The 18,727-nt window shown below is 34.6% G+C and overlaps 1 protein-coding gene across 4 annotated transcripts in view; it reads left to right on the forward strand.

Moving 5' to 3' along the window:
- The window catches only part of LOC106785915 (nuclear receptor coactivator 6-like), a 237,998-nt gene that overhangs the window by 150,286 nt on the left and 68,985 nt on the right, over positions 1-18,727 (forward strand). For all 4 annotated transcript variants that reach the window (XM_014746742.1, XM_014746743.1, XM_014746744.1 and 1 more), the window contains exon 2: positions 13,150-13,273. In XM_014746742.1, coding sequence (XP_014602228.1) covers positions 13,150-13,273 — 124 coding nt within the window. The remainder of the gene's footprint in view (positions 1-13,149; positions 13,274-18,727) is intronic.

Genomic DNA, 18,727 nt, shown 5'->3' on the forward strand with positions numbered 1-18,727 from the left:
TAAAATTTATAGTATCATGGGATGACTCTGTGATATATAAAATGGTGTGATAACGAATAAGAACATTGAAATTAAGTATTTAAAAGTAATTATATCAGGTATTACCGTGGTATTACATCGATGAAGAGAACGAGGAAGAGAGGGAGAAGGAGAGGAAGAGGTAGGATGAGGAAGAGAGAGAGAGGAGAGTTACGATCACGTCCCAGGGACTAATTGTTAGCGAGTTAACGATGATCGATGATAACGGGTCGTGCTCCCTTATCGGCCAACTCTGTAGCACGTAACAAGGGCTTGCATGCTATGTCGAGACTAAGCCGCTTACATCGTTACGTGTTTGTGAAATTCGAGCAGCCGAGAGAGAAGAGAGTAAAGATAGGACTATAGAGAGAATAAGAGAGAGAGAGAGAGAGAGAGAGAGAGAGAGAGAGAGAGAAATGGATAGATAACCGGCTAGACGGACAGGTAGACGTAGAAATAGACGGATTAGTTGATGGATAGATCGGTAAGTACACGTGTGTTTATATATGTGTATGCGCCTGTTCATGTAAATTAAACGATAACCAAGCCTTCGTTTTATCCGATTATAGGTACAACCTATTCCTTTTTATTTATATGATAATATGTGTATATGTTAACGTTAAAACGCAAAATCCGTTAATTCATGAATAATCATCAACTGTGTCACGAAATAATTTATACTGACTTGTTATAAAGAATGAAAGAAAAATATAATTATAATATAATATCGCGTTGTTTCCTAAAATTATAATAATTTTATTATATTGTAATAAAAATTCTTGTTGTTGTGTTATCACTAAAATATTATCTATATAATCTTCATTATTTCGTATAAAATTTCGATTTTTTCATGAATAAAAGTGTTGAATTTTGACGGTAACATAATACAAATATTGAGTTTGATTTTCTGTGTTTCTAATTAAGAAGAGTGTTAAGTTAAAACTTTGGAATAAGAGTTATGCTAATTAGAAAATCCTCGGTAGAGGTGAGGAGAGAAATGGAAGAGAAAGAGTAGTTGTAAAGTCCGTAACGATTTCACATACAAAAAAGTTATTCATCTTGACGATTTCGAAGACAGAAACTTGTATCCATTACAACTTCATTAGAGTGTAGTAGGTAGGATAGAAACAACAGTTAGGAGGAACGAGCACTAGGAGTAAATCCAAGTTTAAATTGAATTCACGGGAACGCAGTTTTAGATGAAGTAATACTAAGTTCTCTCCTCCTGCGAGAACTGATACACGTAGTAAGAGGATGACAGAACGACCAAGTGAACTAAAACGAGAAAGAGAGAGAGAGAGAGAGAGAGTGAGGGAGAGCTGAAGGGTAAGAAAGTACAGAGAGGGCATTTCTCACTGTCGGCTACGAACGATTCTCTATAGTTCGCGAGCAGAAACCGTAAATGATTGTTCGAAAGTCAAAGCAACGCAGTAATGAGAAACGTATAGCGACTTGCAATTAGCGAGTATCGGTCGTGTTTCTATTTATCTCTCTCTCTCTCTTTCTATTAAGTAAAATTTTCTATGTAAATATCTGTGAGATGAAACACCGATACAAATTATTTCAATGGCATTTCTCATTCTCCCTGTTTACTCCCGTTACCCTTTTTCCTATCCTGTAGATTTATATTATCTAAAACAAACATGTAATCTATGATTTTTTCTTTACCTGTGTTTCGTGATAGAAATAAATAAACCTGTTTCTAAATGTATGTGCAGTATGTGTATGTACTACTTATATTCAGATAATTTTAGGGTTAGCTTTAAATCGCGTTCTCATTTCCGTATGAACTTGGTCAAGGAGAAAGAGCGTGCGATTTGCCTTCTATTCGTGCCTTTGATACTTCTTTTCGAAGAAACGATCTCTCTGAGCTCACGAATTTCGTGCTCGCGATAGAACGATACTGTTGTTCGGTATTACCGTTATTACCGCTATTGTTCCATCGAGAAATATAAAGTGACTTGGACGTGTACTCGGTCAAAAACTCTATTACTATGGTATGACGGTGAAACAAGTTCACGGGATTATGAGTCACGATATTTGACGTGAATTCGCATGTGACTTAGGTTGATAAATATGTATATTCACATATAAAATATGTGTGTTAACTGGAAACAACTTTCGACACCTTTTCAATAATTTGAAAAGAAAATTATAAAGAAATATTAACGGGTAAACGATATTTACATTATAAATCTACGAACACTACGAAACGATAATAAAATTGATTATTTAATTATATTATACTCGCTATTTTAAATGTGTGTACCATTGATAAATATATAATATGATTAAATGGAAATTTGTTTTTATTAAAATTCGTATAGAGTAATTGGAGAAAATGATTAAATTTGTTTGGTCGTATTTTCGATCGATGAAATATCACTTGGAATGGTTGATCTTGTATATCAAGTATTCTATTAGTCCCGTAATAATTCACTTTCAAGAACGTTCAATGAATACTCGATCGGATCGATCGAATTGGATGTACCGATTGTCTAGCATAATAACCGATCTATCATGGCATTATTATCATCGTTCAGATATTATGAGAAGGATATCGGCGTTCGTGGAGAGGTTCGTGGAAGCAAGCCAACGTATCACGATCCCCCTTTCTGTACAATTTCCGTGCGTTCGCTTATTCGCTTGCTCGCGGGAAGTACTTTCGCTTAGGTATACACAACATACACCGTGTATAGGTAAATACTTGCCTCCTCCGCGTGCTTGATATTAGCAATAACTCGTCGTTCAATTTTGCATACGCTCTATACCCGCAGTTATCCGCTTCATTTCACTGCACGACAGAGAATCGCGTTCGGCATCAGAATGTGCAGAAAGCAGCAATAGGATGTAAATATCGTTCTTGAATCGAGAAACGAGGGAGACGAGTTCTCTCAGTTACCACGATCCGTTCCCTCTTTCCGCTATCTCTAAGGAAAACAGATATTTATCGTGAGTAATGCGTTCCTATGTTTTATGTATACACGAAGATCCTTTCGATACGTGAAAATCATAACGTCGTTGTTCTATCGATTTATCGTTCTTATTTACAAATCTCAAATTCTTCGATACTTTGTTTTAATAACAAAAATTCATTCATATTTTATCAAGACAATTAATATCTATAATATATCTATACAATCACAAGATAGAAAGAGAGAGAGAAACAAGAGAGTATATTTGTAGTATAAGATCATTGAAAATAGTTTGTCGTTTTTTAAAAGTGATTCTTTCAAGTGTTTTCCTTTCCGTCCCATACATAGATACATAGATCATTCATCTCTTGGTTGCAGTAGCGTAGGCGAACGTGCGCTCGTCGAGTCAACAACGTTTGCTAACCCTGCTAAATGGTTTAAGCTGGCAATGTTTGTTGGCAGCGCGTGACATGCCCGGCTCGTGAATAACATTAAATTTGTGCTTAATGGAAAATTCGTTTTACGTTACACCAAAGACTAGTTATGATACGACGGATTCCGATAAGCGGCTCATTCGAGGAACAGGTTTCCATTTAACGTCTCTCTTTCTCATTCACTTTCTATGAATGTATATACATGTACATAGTAAGTGCAAGAGAACGTACCGGCACGTTCGTAATCCTCTCGTACTCATGCGCATGCAATGGATAATACGCAGGATGCCGCTACCGGTTTATCATGGTGTTTAATTTATTGACGAAGGCGTGCTGTTATCAACCTCGAAGCAACAATTTGCCGGCGGCACATCGCTTTCCTGTTAATCGAAATGTTAGTCGTTGACTGGATCGATGATGATCCTATGGCGAATTCTCTACGCTTCTTGCGTGAGATCATCTCGAATATTGGATTTTCCTTTTGTGGAAATCGTGTTCGGTTCTTTAATCGTCTACCTGGATAATGACCGACTGGGAAAGAGAAAGATGGATTAAAAAAGTGAATGGAAGTGATTCTCATATTTTTTCTATTACAATAATTAAAGGAACTATTACCACGTAGGTATAATAATGTTTCAAAGTTATATCTAAATATTATACTTTACCTAGTTTAGATTTGTGTTGTTCGTATAATATTACTTATATATAACAAAATTCTCGGTTGGGGAGAATTTCGTATTTTCTTTATTTTACTTTTTTTTTTGTTTTTTGTTTTTTCTTGTTTTTTTTTTATTAACGATCGTCGAGCGGTGAATAATATTCCCTGGCATAGAATCGCGTGACGTTCATTAAGCGAACACTAGCGTGCAGATTTAATCGCTATAACTTTATCGCCTGCAATGTGTACGCCGAGGCGACGATCGTTGAATAGTCGCTTTGCTTCCGTCAATCTCGCTTACTATGAAAAATTGACGATTTTAATGCTTTACAAAAGCATCCTATTTCTTATTAATTATTTCATTATTATCGCACACGACGTTAATTAAGTCACACGTAACCTTTTCATTTAAATAATTCTGAACGAGCTAAAGCTCTCTCCGTCTCTCTTTCTCTTTCTATCTTATCTTATTTTTTAATATAAATATATACTTTTTTAATTTTTCGTTATTTGTAGTTGTACGGACATTTTTTACATATACATATATTTATATATACAATATAAATATTAATAACATAAAATATTGTTCTAATAGTATATATCTAGATTCATGATTTAATGTTTACTTTACTTTTTATTTAAATGAAAAAAAAAAACAAAAAAAAACAAAAAAGAAAACAAAGAGAAGAAAAAGGATTAAATTTGAAAAAGAAATTATAGACAGTATATGTACGGTGGTTTACGTATTATCGGATGTCTTATCGGGAAACTAAAAAATGATTTAAGAGAACGTTATCGATAAAGTTAAAAATATGGCTCTCTATTTTTCCCCTTTCTCTTTTTCTCATTCTTTCTCTTTCTTTCTCTCGTCTTTTCCCCAGAGCATGTCCCTTTTTTATATTCTACCAAGGCAAATGGCATAAAGTAGTAACCGTAATGCATCGCATCAGTAAATGAGCAGTTAACCCCGATTTAGCTCGCGCTTGCGCTCCCGCACTGACGCTAAATAATAAATCAATAATGTAAGCTAGTAATAGCCGTATAGTTGCGGAATTTACCAAGCCACGTAGTACTTACATATACATGCATATGTATTAACGTTCCTATCCTATGCTTTCCATCGAGATTTAAGCGAAAGGTAAGAAAACGATCGGCAAATCTTCATCGACGTTAAAACGCGAATATCTTTCGAGAGATCGTTATATTATTTTTCGTAATCATTCCGATAATTATTATTCTGACTCTATTTGATAGAAAATATTTTTCAATATATAAATATATAATTATAATCATGATGAATATTATTATTTTTATATATATAAAATAGAAACGTTCCAATTGGTTTTTATTTGTAAAATAATATTATTGATTTTAGTTTAATTTAAAAAGGCATATTCTTTTTTTTTTTTTAAGGTTTTTATTTTTCTTCTTTCTTCTTTTCTTTTTTTTTCTCTTTTATATAAGATTTTATTCATGGTAAATACATTCATTTTTAGTGACGATAAAATCATTCGAGAAATATAATTTTATTTGTAAAAAATAATTACTTAAGATTTATTAAGACGTTAAGTAAGAATTTTTGAACACGTTTGTAATAAGCATTGATAAGAAATGCAAACTTCCTGTGCGGTATAGTTTGTTCCGATTAAATCATGTTAGTCAAAGGGGATATGATTTATGCGATAGTTTCTTGTCATTTCAAGTAGAGCCGTGATTTTACATCTCGATCGATTGATAAGCTCCTTTGAGCTCTGAAAGGGAGTCCGATGTGGAAGGGTGTTTCGAGCACCTGCGTTCGGTCAGAGTCGTAAAGTTTCTACTAAGGCTTGTTTATCGATGCGTCATGGAGATTTCCGCTTATTCATAAAGAAACGTAGCCCTCTCTAATAGAATAATGAAATGATTTTTTTATAAAAAAACGTTTCTTCAATTATAGAACTTTTATGCGTATCATATTGATTTTAAACGTATATAATCAACTATTCAAATAATTTATATATTCGGGGGCTTGTTAATACAATGGAATTATTTGGACATACGTATCATCTCGAGATCAATGCTAGGTATTTCAAGTTTATTTTTTTATTTAATTACGAGAATAAAATATACATACAATATGCACGTTGACAATAACAATTTATCATTCAATCATTTTCGTTCGCGTAAACTTCACAATCCGATTAGAGACGCTATCAAAAATTTGATTTCCTGCGTTATTCAACATTATATTGTGTAATGTATATAAAATAATAAAGAAGTTCGAAATGAACAAAAGAAATTAGAAGAAAAATGATCGTCAAGTTAATTTTCTAAGACGACGCCAAATATTGGTGTATAGGTAAATATACGTTCTCATATCCCAACGGGAACTTATTCGATCGTTCTATGAACGTGGAAAGAGAAAGAGAGAGAGAGAGAGGGAGGGAGGAGAGAGGAGAGAAAGAGAGCTGGTTATAGATTGCCAAACGCGTGCAATTACTTGAGGGAATTCCCAGCGAAGTTATCGAGTCACTTATATGTTCCCCGTCTCGTTTAAATCCGTCACCGACAGCGTGCACGACTGGGAAAGACAACCTGCCCGGAAATCCATAAGCCTGCATCGAACGTTGCTTCTATATAACCAACCTACCTGGCTTTTCCTGCACCAATCGTTCGCGCTCAACCACCCACACACATGTATATAGGGTGTCCAAAAAATTCTCTTTACCAAATTGAAAAATGAGAAATATTATGTGTGTATGTGTATGTGTATATGTATTGACAGATTTATTCATAGTGGTGGTATCGTTGGATTATACTTTTTGAACAACACTGTAACTGGAAAGTAATATCTTGAAATAAAATGCAACAAAAAAAAATATATATATATTGTAATTCTATTAATAAAGCAATATCGAATATTTCGTTTTATTTTTTATTTTTGTCGGCAAAAGAAATTTTTAGGACACCCAGTACGTATCTATTGATATATAAATATATATGTAAAGAGATAACGAAACATACATGTATTCGTATACATTTTGTCCATGCGCAACGTTCGCAATTTGCGGTCGGACCGATCGGTTTGTGCGATCGATCGTTAAAATACGCGCCGTTGCCGTTCGTACCAGCCTGTCACCCAAACGATTTCCTATCATTCTCTTTTACTCTTTGTTTCTATCTGTCTCTGTCTCTTTCTCTTTCTCTTTTTCTCTCTTTCACTCGAACTCGAACTAAAACTCTGGTCACACGAGTTTCAAATCATTCCATATTTCTATCATAAATATTCGTTCTTTTTTCTTCTTTTTCTTTCTTTTTCTTTTTGTTTTGTTTTATTTTATATATTTTTCAACTATTGTAGGAAGAGATAACCTTTCATCGATTAGCCTCATCAACTTAATTAGATGCACGATGTTACGTCCCACGCGCGTTATCTTTGCGAACGTGATCATCGTCACATCGAGTAGTCGCTGTCGTTTCAATGACAGCAAAGCGTGGGTTCGTAATGATCTTTTAATACTTGGCTTAACGTGTGTATTTTATTATTATTTTAGATAGACCGATCATTCCTGTCCGATAACTTTATTTCATCGTTAAAGATTTTATTTCAAAGACAAATAAATAAAAAAGTGTGTGAGAGAGGGAAAGAGAGATGTATGTACACTATAGATCAAAAGTTTGAATACGCGCGTACTCGTATATAAAATATTTTGAAATTATTATAATTTATGTTTCCCATATACTTGATTTTTTTTTATATGAAAATACTTGTTTTATATACATGGAAAATTAATTAGACAAATTTAGTAAACAATTATTAATTTTCTGGATAATTATTTTACACAATTTAGGCATTCGTGCAATTAATTTTTTTTACAATTTTTTCATTCGCAAATTGTTCCAAATATTTTGTAATAAATTCTACAAATTTTCTCATAATTTTGGACAAAATGGAACCCATAGTTTAGGCATGGAATGCAAATACTAAACTTTTGATCAGTTATGTGTATATTTAAATAATGAATATAATTTTTGTTTGTTATAACCTGTGAGAAATAAGCATAGAAGAGTTCACTGTACCGTGTGTACTATATTGCACGAGCAACAACGGTTTTGGTAAGAAATATACATAACTTATATCTAACTTCCACTTATAGTCGTCACGATGCTTTTATCGGTAAAACCGGCAACGTTAAGACGATAATGTTATCTACACGACGCGTACATATGTAGGGTGGATAGTCTCATTTGGAATGCATCGACGAAAATAGTACGACATCTCGTAAAAATCCAGATTCCTATCCTTCTTTTCGACCTTTAAATATCGTTTCGATCGTAAGAAATTTTATTTCTTTTTCTTACCTCTTTTATCTCTATATATTTTTCTTCTTCATTTTATTACTTTTACTACATACGCATATAGACGTATATCGTTTATGTATTTATTATAAATATTTGTAAACGTTGCGTTGTGAAAATTGATGAAAAAAAGTTAATAATCCCTGTGAGTTAGTTAAAAAGTTTTGATCTTTAACACGGAAACTAACTTTTATTTCAAACAAATTTTCCATAGATTCAAAAATATTTTCTATTCGTCTTCGTAGAAGTATCAATTCCTTTTAGAATTATTTTTAAAACGTTATTGCGTATTTTAAGTTAGAACGTCTCGTTAAAATTCGACAGCGATATACCGACTCGATGATATTTGTCAGAAAGGTTTTCTTTTTTCTTTTTTTTTTTTATTCGCGAACATACGATAGAGACTTTCCCTTCTCCACACGAGACGATTACCTGTCGTGCAATTTATGTTAGTAAATGGCTGCAATCTGTGCCTGATTCAACTTGTAAAATGCTTTTCCCTTTATCCTTCTTTCGCCGCTTTGACTTTCCAGTCGACTTGTTCACCTCCCTCTCACTCTTTCTTTCACTCTCTCTCTCTCTCTTTCTCTCTTTCTCTCTGAATCTTTCGCCCGGCTTCTTTTTCCTTCAGACGAGCTAGCTCCCCTCGTTATACTCTTTCAGCGTCCAGTTCACTCGCATGCACAAAAGTGCAAAACACCACAGAGGAAACGAGCGATTCGTGATCGCGGCCCGTTAACGTTTCACTTTTCGTGGTTCGAAAATTATTCCCTCGATAATATCGTATCGTGCCACGAATAGAGACCCCACTCTTCGATCCGTAATGAACACCAAAATTGATCGACGCACGAACACACGCCGGTGTTTTTCGGATCGGATCATTGATTTCGTGGCAAATTAAAGAGAGTGTTGTTTTGTGCTTTGCGAGAACAATTTCGAACATTAACGTTAAGTCAATTATTTAAAGACTGTTTGAATAGTTTAACAGACAGATTCAAGACTGTTGATTCATCCTACCGCAATTTTCTTCGTTGTTTACATTTCTTTTACAACACAATAATAATATTATAATAATAACAACAAAAATTGATCTATCTAAAGAAGATGATCGGATCTTTTTTTTTTACAATGAAAAAGGGCTGGGGTGGGGGGTATTTATCGAAGAATTATATTCACCGCTTTTTCTATCCCCGTACTTGTCGTTTATATTATAATTCGCCTTTGAAAAGTCTATGGCGTTCTTGGCGGCGCGGCAGCAGCTGACTTTGCTTTGAGAATTGATGGAAAAAAAAAAGGAAAACAAAAAGAGAAAAAAAAAAATCATAATAATAAGGAACATAAAACGTTAGTCGGTAGAGAGAAAGAGCGAGATGAATGCGCGATAAACGCGCGATAAAAGCTGCGATAATCGAGCGAGTCGAGGCATTTCGAAGCGACGCGAAATTGATTGCAACCGTGAAAGATCGAACGTGTGCTTGGTAAAGAGAGAGAAAGAGGGGAATAGGGAAGAGAGAAGAGAAGAGAAGGTAAAAGGTTGCTCGATCGGTATAAATCGAAACGGGGATAGAAAATCGGTGAGACGCGTAGTATCATCGATTGATCTTTAGTGTGTTAGTGTATACCTATGTAAAAGTATTTATATATATATATATATATATATATAGTAATGTAAGTGTAATAAAATGTGTGTATATACGTGTATATATATATACCCGATAGATTCAAGCTACCAATTGGAATTGGCTCGTTATTCGCGCCCCGTTCCGACGGATGGCTCACTCCGATAATTACCGATCGCGGATAAATTTATGACAGCTATAATTTACGGACGGCCGAGCATATACGAGAGAGAGATAGAGATAGATAGAGAAGGTTTGCGAAACTGCGCTCGAGTACCTTCGATAAAGAGCGATTAACCATAAAACGATACTGACGCGATGCGACGCTCGATACTTGTCGTTCGACCATTCCTCTGCATAGTCGTTCAAATTTTAAATCGTCCGATAAGCTGAGCATACTCTCACACACCCACGTGCATACCTACGCCTACTTACACACTCATATATATATATATATACGGTTGAGAGACGAACTCTGGGAAAATAGAAACGAGGAAAGAGTCGAGGATAGTCGATTTCGTTCGATAAAATACCCTCGAGTTATTTATTCGCTGTTAGTGAAAGCGCGTTAAATATTTCAATAAGAATATAGAATAGATGCAATGATATCAAGTATAAACATTGTGGTAAGAGATGGTAAATCGTGATTACAGTAGCATTGCGATTCGATCGATTTCGATTTACCAAGAATTTAAGATAAATAGGAATAATTTGTACGAAGTTAGAGTATCTATATTCGAAAAAGATAATGTTTATTTATTGTCCGTTTAAGAGATATATCTTATTGTAGAAATTTATTATAAGGAGAAACTTAATAATAATAAAATAATAAAGAAATAATATAAAGTATAAGAAAATATGATTCTCATTATTTCAGATTAATTTTAATTCTAAAACCGATCATCGGTGAATATTTTTGTATAAACAACGCACGCATACGCAACTACGTTAAGACTCTTATTAATGATCGCATTTGTTAAACTTGTTTATTCATTTAAATGCTAATACATTCATTATTAAATGAGGAGAATTAAATTAGCGGTTGTCTCGTATGTTTATTTATCTTTTCTATCTCTTTTTTCTCATCTTTATACGTACATTTATATTCTTCAACGTTGGTGGCTCGCTAAACTTGGACAAAACGCTGACGTACGTAATGTCAGAAGAAATAAGATCTATTTTAAGAGGACAAGCAAGCACCCAACCAACCCTTCTCTCAAGAGAAATATTATTCATTTTGAGAGCTTTATCGTCCCTACCTTACAAACAACTCTTCTTCTTCTTCTTCTTCTTCTTCTTCTCTTTCTCCTTCTACCAAAGCGTTTCACGCGACTCGTTTCGTAGGAAATGGGAGGAACTACGCTTGACGACCTCTTTTACTTACAAAATCGTTCTACTACATTCTGATTTTATCGTGGTATCCTTTCGGGTAGACAGAAGCTTCCAAAAAAAGTGCTTTCGTGAAAAACGTTATTGCATTATCTATAAAAGATAAACCGCTACTGGTGGTAGCAAAAGCAGCAGCAGCATCCTTCTATCACGTTTCCATTTGTAAAAGTATAACCCTATTTTTCTTCCCTATTTCATAAGCTTTCAGAGGGATTTTTTGTTTTGCCATACGCTTACACGTTCTTGGAGAATTTTGCGATATCTATTGAGAATGATATTAAAGAATAATATTTTACTTTTTTAATTAATTTCTTTTTGTTTTTCTTCTTGTTTTATATATATTTTTTCTTTTCTATTTCTCTTTTTTTTTTGTTTTTGAAGATAAGTTTCCTCGACTATTCTATTAAAACGTAACGTTGAACGTAAAGCGAATGTTGCGAAGTATTATATTAGTTAGCGTTACGCATACAAAATAAGTCGGAAACAATTGATTTATTCGGCAGGTAAATATGTAGGTACAATGGAAATGTATAATCGAGAATGAAGTAGGAAAGTAAACTTCAACTCCTCTCGACGAAACTTCCAAACGGTTATTCCGATAGAGAGTACATTAGCACTATGTAGAATAGCTGGTAGATTCGTTGAAAACGCGCATAATTAAATCCTCTTATCATTAGAGAAAGAGGCGATGGTAGTAGTGGTGGTGGTGGTGGTGGTGGTGGTGGTGTTGGTGGTAGTAGTGGTGGACGACGATATCAGCGTCTCGCTTTATAATAACTCGCGAGAGGAAACTCGAGGCACGAAATTCATAACTCGCGTTTTATTCGCGATGATGTAAAGGTACAAATATATATTTCCGAGTGGAACAAATCGAATACGGCGCAAATTAGTAACAAGGTGGGCGCTAGAAATTTGTCTTGTTGCGAGAAATAATTGCCTCGAGGATTCCTTTGGAATGGGGTTGCTGTTAGAGTACGCGAAAAAGACACAGACAAAGACAGAGGTAAAGATAGGAATATAGAGAGAAAGAGATAAGGCAAGAGAAGGAAGAGAGAAGGAAAGGAGAAAGCAGCGTGACGAGGGAAGAGAAGAAGGAGAAAGAGAAGGAGGAAGAGGAGGAGGAGGAGAAGGAGGAGGAGGAGGAGGAGTTAGGGTCGAGGCACGAAGAAGGAAGAAGGGTGGTCTCAGGGGGTTATAATGCCCTGGATGAAACGCCCGAGGTTATTAGTTTAGGAAGCTGCAAAGTACCTCGAAACAAAGTCTCTCTGTCTCTCCATTGGGTAATCAATATACAAGCAAGAAACCTGGCTCGTTTCACCTCGCTGCGGCTCGCTCAAACCATCTCCAAGAGTGAACGTTCCCGGTGTCGGTGCTTTCGTGCCCTTTCTTGCACCCTTCTCTTTTCCTTTGCCTCTCTCTCTCTCTCTCTCTGTGTTTTCACTCTTCTCCTTTTCCTATCCTCTCCCTTGGCTTTAGGCTCGTTCGTTCGAGGCCGATAAACGTTCCCCAAACCATTTCTCTGATAGACCCCCAACGTGAACGCGAGCGAGATATCTTTTACTTAATAAACCGTCTCCTTCCGCCTCATCGAAGCGGTAGGTTAAATCATAATACGGTTATTTCCTTACTTTCTTGCTTTTTAATAAATTGCCAAATGATTCTTCTTCCTCCGCCATTTAAACACTTTCCTTCCTTCCTTCAGATCTTTTTTTATCGAAAAATTATTCAAATTTTATATAGATATTATTAACCTAATTTGTTCATTTCATTTGTTACAGTCCGAGCAGTACAGCTCTAGAATCATTGGATCAACTGAAGGAGTACCTGACGACAGCTGGAACCTGTAAATGTGGTCTCCAATGTCCTCTTAGACCTGAACAGGTCTTCAACTTCGACCCCAAGGTAAGTGAAACGTTTTTAAACAAACGTATGTTTGTCGAAAAATATTCAGATGCGTTATGATCTTACAAATGATAACATCGTATTAAACGATGGTCTCTTATAAACGTTGGAAATTACATACATCGTTCGAGTTCATCGTCCTGGTATCGTATTTGCATATTAATATAGGATTTCGTCGTCATGTTTAAAATACGTGATCCAGTAACGAACACACATCGTGTCTATGTTACGTTCCGTCATGTCGTGTTGTCGACGTGCGCTTGTCCCTGCTCGGATATTACGTTTTATCTTTCCGCATTTACACGAACATTATGCTTCGAGAGATCGTTTACGTTCCCACGCGAGAATTTATTAGACTATTCGTGATAGCTACATCTGGCATTGAATTGATATTTTTAGTCACGAATGTTGACTCTTTTAATAAATGATTTTATCAAGACCATTAGTAGACACTTAGGTATACACATTTCTCATACTCGATTAAGAAACAAGAATTTGTAACTTATGCGGGGAGAAATTTTTTCAAAGTAAAAAAAAATGATTTTCCTTTTTATTCATTTCATATCGACGGTGGTGATTCAGTTAACCGGAAACAATGGATGCATGTACTAAATTTTTAATATTAGTGTATATAAAAAAGTAATTAAATGTACACACACGTGTCAGTGTCCTTCAACAGGTTAAACTATCTGATATTTTATTTACTGTTTTCTTCTTCTTCTTCTTCTTTATATACATTCACTAAAGATAGATAAATAATCTTAATAAGATTATATCAGTTTTAATTTTGTTTTTTTTTTTTTTACAAAGCATATTATTTGAAAGACTTCAATTGAACTGGTACGATCACGCTTAATCTCCTTGGCTGCCGAGTTCGAGTTCGTTTATTTGTTTATCATGCACGGTAATCGCTCAATACGCGTAACCACTCGTAACTATCAGCAAGAAATATCGTCGGTGTCAGTCGAAAGTCGACGAACCCAAACGAAAGAACTAACACCGATGTAATAGATCAAACGTTTTCTTGCTATCGCTTAAAACGACTTTTTATTCCTTATTTTTCTTAATAGCTGTTAGTAATAATTCAATGTAATACAGTGTGATACTGTCAACGTAAACTATCCTATACTTGAATTATCACATATGTAACTAAAACTTGCACCAGTATTTATGCAAGAAACTTTATGGGTATCATGGAATATACGTCGATTGAAATATGCATAACGTTTCAAGTAAATACAATCTTATGTTTAACGAAAATATAACTTTTTTTTGTCTCTTTTTAATAAAAACATAAAAATGGCAAAAATTATATGATACGAATGTCAAAGTTATATAAAATATAATTCTTTAGCAAATTTTGCTAATTAATGTTCTATATTTGTAAAACAAATATTTATATATATATATATATATAACAATAACAAAATTTAAAAAACTTAACTTTCAATAATTGAAAAATATGAACTTTTGGTCTTTAGTGTACGAAAATCGATATCGTTAGAAAATGTAGAAAGGTGTCAACGACTTTTATCGTTGTCGTTAGCTTCTTGAAGGTTAACACGGGACGGTAATAAAGTTTAGAAATAATCTAACGTCGATGTCGTCGAAGGAGGATCGTGGTCAATTTTGTTCCCACTCATTTACCCTCGTGGGGTATGTGTATTCGAGTCACGAAGGTTAGTAATAAAAAAGAAGCGTCTCGTTTCTTGCCGTAACAATTTACGATAAAATTCTTCGGACGCGAAAAAAGGGATCTTTTTCTGTCTTCTTTTTCCTTTTTCTTTTCATTTTTTTTTTCTTTTTTTTTTTTTATCTTAGATGCCACGCGAGAAGGGAGAATGTATCGTCTCGGGCGGGAGCAGAAAACTTATTACAGGCCCGGCGAAAAAGAAATTGGACGCTCCAGTTCATGAAGACGTATAACAACGTCGATTTCAATGCGGATGATACTTACGATGCATAAATTAAAAATTCACCAAACTACCGGGTGCCTCCGTAGTAACTAAATATATGTATGTGTGTGTGTGTTTATGGAGGCGGGGGGGTTAGGTAGAGGAGAAGTGTACTTGAAAATATGAGAGCAAGAGAGAGAGAGAGAGAGAGAAAGAGTCTACTTTTATCTAGAATTGACGAGATTTCAGGGAATAAAAGAAATTTATTATCAAAGCATTTGCTATCAGCGTTATTCGAGCGAGACGTTCAATTCAATATCGTGTGTAACAAATGACGCGTGAAATATAAAATATTTTAAAAACAAATTTAATAGGCTTAATAAAAAAATATTTAATTATCAAACGAATTTTGAAGAAACAAAAATTACGATTAATATAAAATATTTAATAGCGTAGGGCAACCTTATCAACATTTACCTACCTACAGAATTTAAAATAACGTAGAATCACGTTGCGAATTTCAAACGTGTGGTAAATGTAAATATAATTCGGAAATAGCGATCATCTTAATATCTTGAAAGATCGTATACGATAGTTTAATGGAACCCAAATTAATTGATAATAGACAGCCGAAAAGAATCAATCATTGACGATAGGATCTTTCTTTTGATCCTATTATATGTTGGAAGTTCGATACATAGGAATATTAGCTAATCGAGAACGGTCTTACTATCATAGATCGCAGATAACTATAAATGGTTGGAACGTTGAAAGAACACGAGCGAGCGGCTAGATGACGCAGATATTATGTGAACACCCTTATCGAGTTTCATGTTCGTCCATTAATTACATTAAAGCGATTTCATTGAGTAACGATAAGCATCTCGGATACGTCGAAAAAGTGATATTACAAATGTATTTAAATTATCCCGTAGAACGAGGAAGCAAATACTAGAAGCGATCCTCTTCAGGATCAAATTTGTGATTTTTAATAATTAGAAGAAAATTTTTATTGTTTTTTTTTAAATTTTTAATTTGAATATTTTTTTTATAATTTGAGATTGAATTTGAATCAAAATTCAATACTTTCCAACCCCATTCTCGTGTTATTTACCTCGCGACGATCGCTATTTATTTTCCGATTAGGCAATTTAATTAAAATTGTATAATTATCTTTGCTACAATTTGGATTTATTTTCTTGTTTCTTCTGTTTTTCTTTTATATATGATTTAAATTTTGAACACGTCAGAGATTAAATCGAAGGGGGTAAAATGTATAATAGAAAAATCCTATCGCAAGTGATAGATACAAATGAATGATTCGTTTATAAAAATCAAATATGTTGAAACAAAAGATCCCGTTAACTTTTGTGTTCACGTGATAGATAAAAAAAAAAATCAGCGTAATCGTGAAGATAAGACCATGAAGGTAAGAAAAGCGGATTGCATCGGATATACTTGGTAACATTGTCGGGACGAGAATGCGCGAAGGACGTTCTAACGAATTAGTAACAAAATACGCAAGAAGGAATCGTTGCAGAAGAAGAACCACGTCCATTAATCCGTATAACGACGCGATCGTTCGAGTTGAACGTCGAGAGCACGACGATCGCTCCAAGCGATATCCTTTTAAATCCATACTGATTGTGAGAGAAAGAAAGAGGAAGAAAATGAGAAGATAAAAAAGGAAGAAGAAAGAAGAAAAGATGCGTATGCGTGTGTGTGTGTGTGTGAGAAAGAAAGAGAAAGAGATAGATAGAAAAAAGAAAAAAAAAGAAATAGAGAAAAAAAATCTACCCATCGTTCTCGTGTAAGATTTTCTTCGAGAGGTAACCCGTATCGCGTGAGGAACGACTCCTCTTGATCTTATATACGGCGCTCGCATTAACGTTCATAAACTCGAAACATAGCCGATGCAATATTTCAAGTTAATGAGCGCGATAAATTTATGCGAGTCGAGTTGGACTGGCAGCAAGACAAGGAAAGATCTAACGAAACAAGAGGGTGGAAGGAAAGAAAAGAAAGAGAAAGAGCATGAAAGATAGAAAGAAATAGTATAAGAGAGTGTGAGAGAGAGAGAGAGAGAATNAGACGTAGACGTAGACGTAGACGTAGACGTAGATATAGATGAAAAAGAAGAAGAAGAATAAGAAGAAGAAAAAGAAGAAGAGGAGGAGGAAGAGGAGATACAAAATAAAAAGAAAACGATAGAAGACGAGAAGAGATAAGAGAAGGAAATAAAATAGGAAAATAAAATAGTAAGAGAGAAAGAGAGATAGAGAAGACATTATATAGAGTGAAATCCGTATATATAAGGTTGAAGAAGTTTTGTGGCATTTCGAAACATCGCCGCCACATTGCATCGGTGCATTCGCTCTGGCGTATCTTTCCGGTTGGAATACGTGAGTTGATAGAACGATACACAGGGATTATTATGGTAATCGAGCAACATCGTTCATTCCGAGATCCTGACGTTTCGCGCCGCAGGCTTTTTTCACCAGGATTGTAATACGGGTCGCGTACACAGAGAAATACACAGAAAGAGAAAGAGAAAGAGAGAGAGAGAAAATACACATAGAAATATATAGAGAAAGCAACTCGTGAAACATTCTCGTATTGTGTAGAAATGTCTGAAAATATATATATATATGTCTGTATATAATACATAAACGAACGATGTACAAATCTCTGGGCGACGAGTATACACAAACAGACGGACGGACGGACGGACAAACGGAGAAAACTTGCGTACGCATCGAATATTCTCCATTGTGTGTACATTCACTTCGAGTACGAAACGCGCGCAAACACGTAATCATAGGCAAATAGGAAGTCATTATATGGTACACACACAACCCACAGTGTCCTGTAAATTCAATTATAACGTAGATATCTGAAATGTACACGTGCACCTCGTTCGGTACTTTTCAAACATTTCGCTTCGATGTTGATTTTAAACGAGTAATTACGTAGGCTGTTAGAGAAAGAAAGAGAGAGAGAGAGAGAGAGAGAGAGAGAGAGAGAGAATCGTGCTTATACAGAGATGCTTTTTGTATTTTCTTTACCCGATTTAAATACCACAATTTAATTCTAATGATATTAAATTGAGGATAATAATTCGAAATAATTTTGATAATGCATACGAATTTCATCGATTCGTTGCGTGATATCACATTACATTTTATATTTATAGATTAAATGAATTTTCGTGTATAAAGGGAAAGCGTGTTATGATCAAAATGTATAATATTTATTCCACGATAATTTTCAAATCTTCGTATTTTATTATGACATTATGCAAAAAATTCTACGTTACGATTTAACATTTTTTTTTGTCTTCGTTGTATTTATCTTCTTACGTGTTTGAAATTTTCCGAACGTTCGATAAATATTTCATCGAACGGCACATTTTCTCTCTCTCTCTCTCTCTCTTTCTTTCTTTCTTTCTTTCTTTTTGTCTTTTTCTTTTTTTTCCCCCATTCTTTTTTTTCTCGTCGAGTAAATCAACGTCTCGAGGACAAGTTCGAGAATAACGACGACTACTACGACGACTACGATC

The sequence above is a fragment of the Polistes canadensis genome, unplaced genomic scaffold (assembly GCF_001313835.1).
Source record: "Polistes canadensis isolate GaletaPanama2010 unplaced genomic scaffold, ASM131383v1 scaffold_59, whole genome shotgun sequence".
Taxonomy (NCBI): Eukaryota; Metazoa; Arthropoda; class Insecta; order Hymenoptera; family Vespidae; genus Polistes; species Polistes canadensis.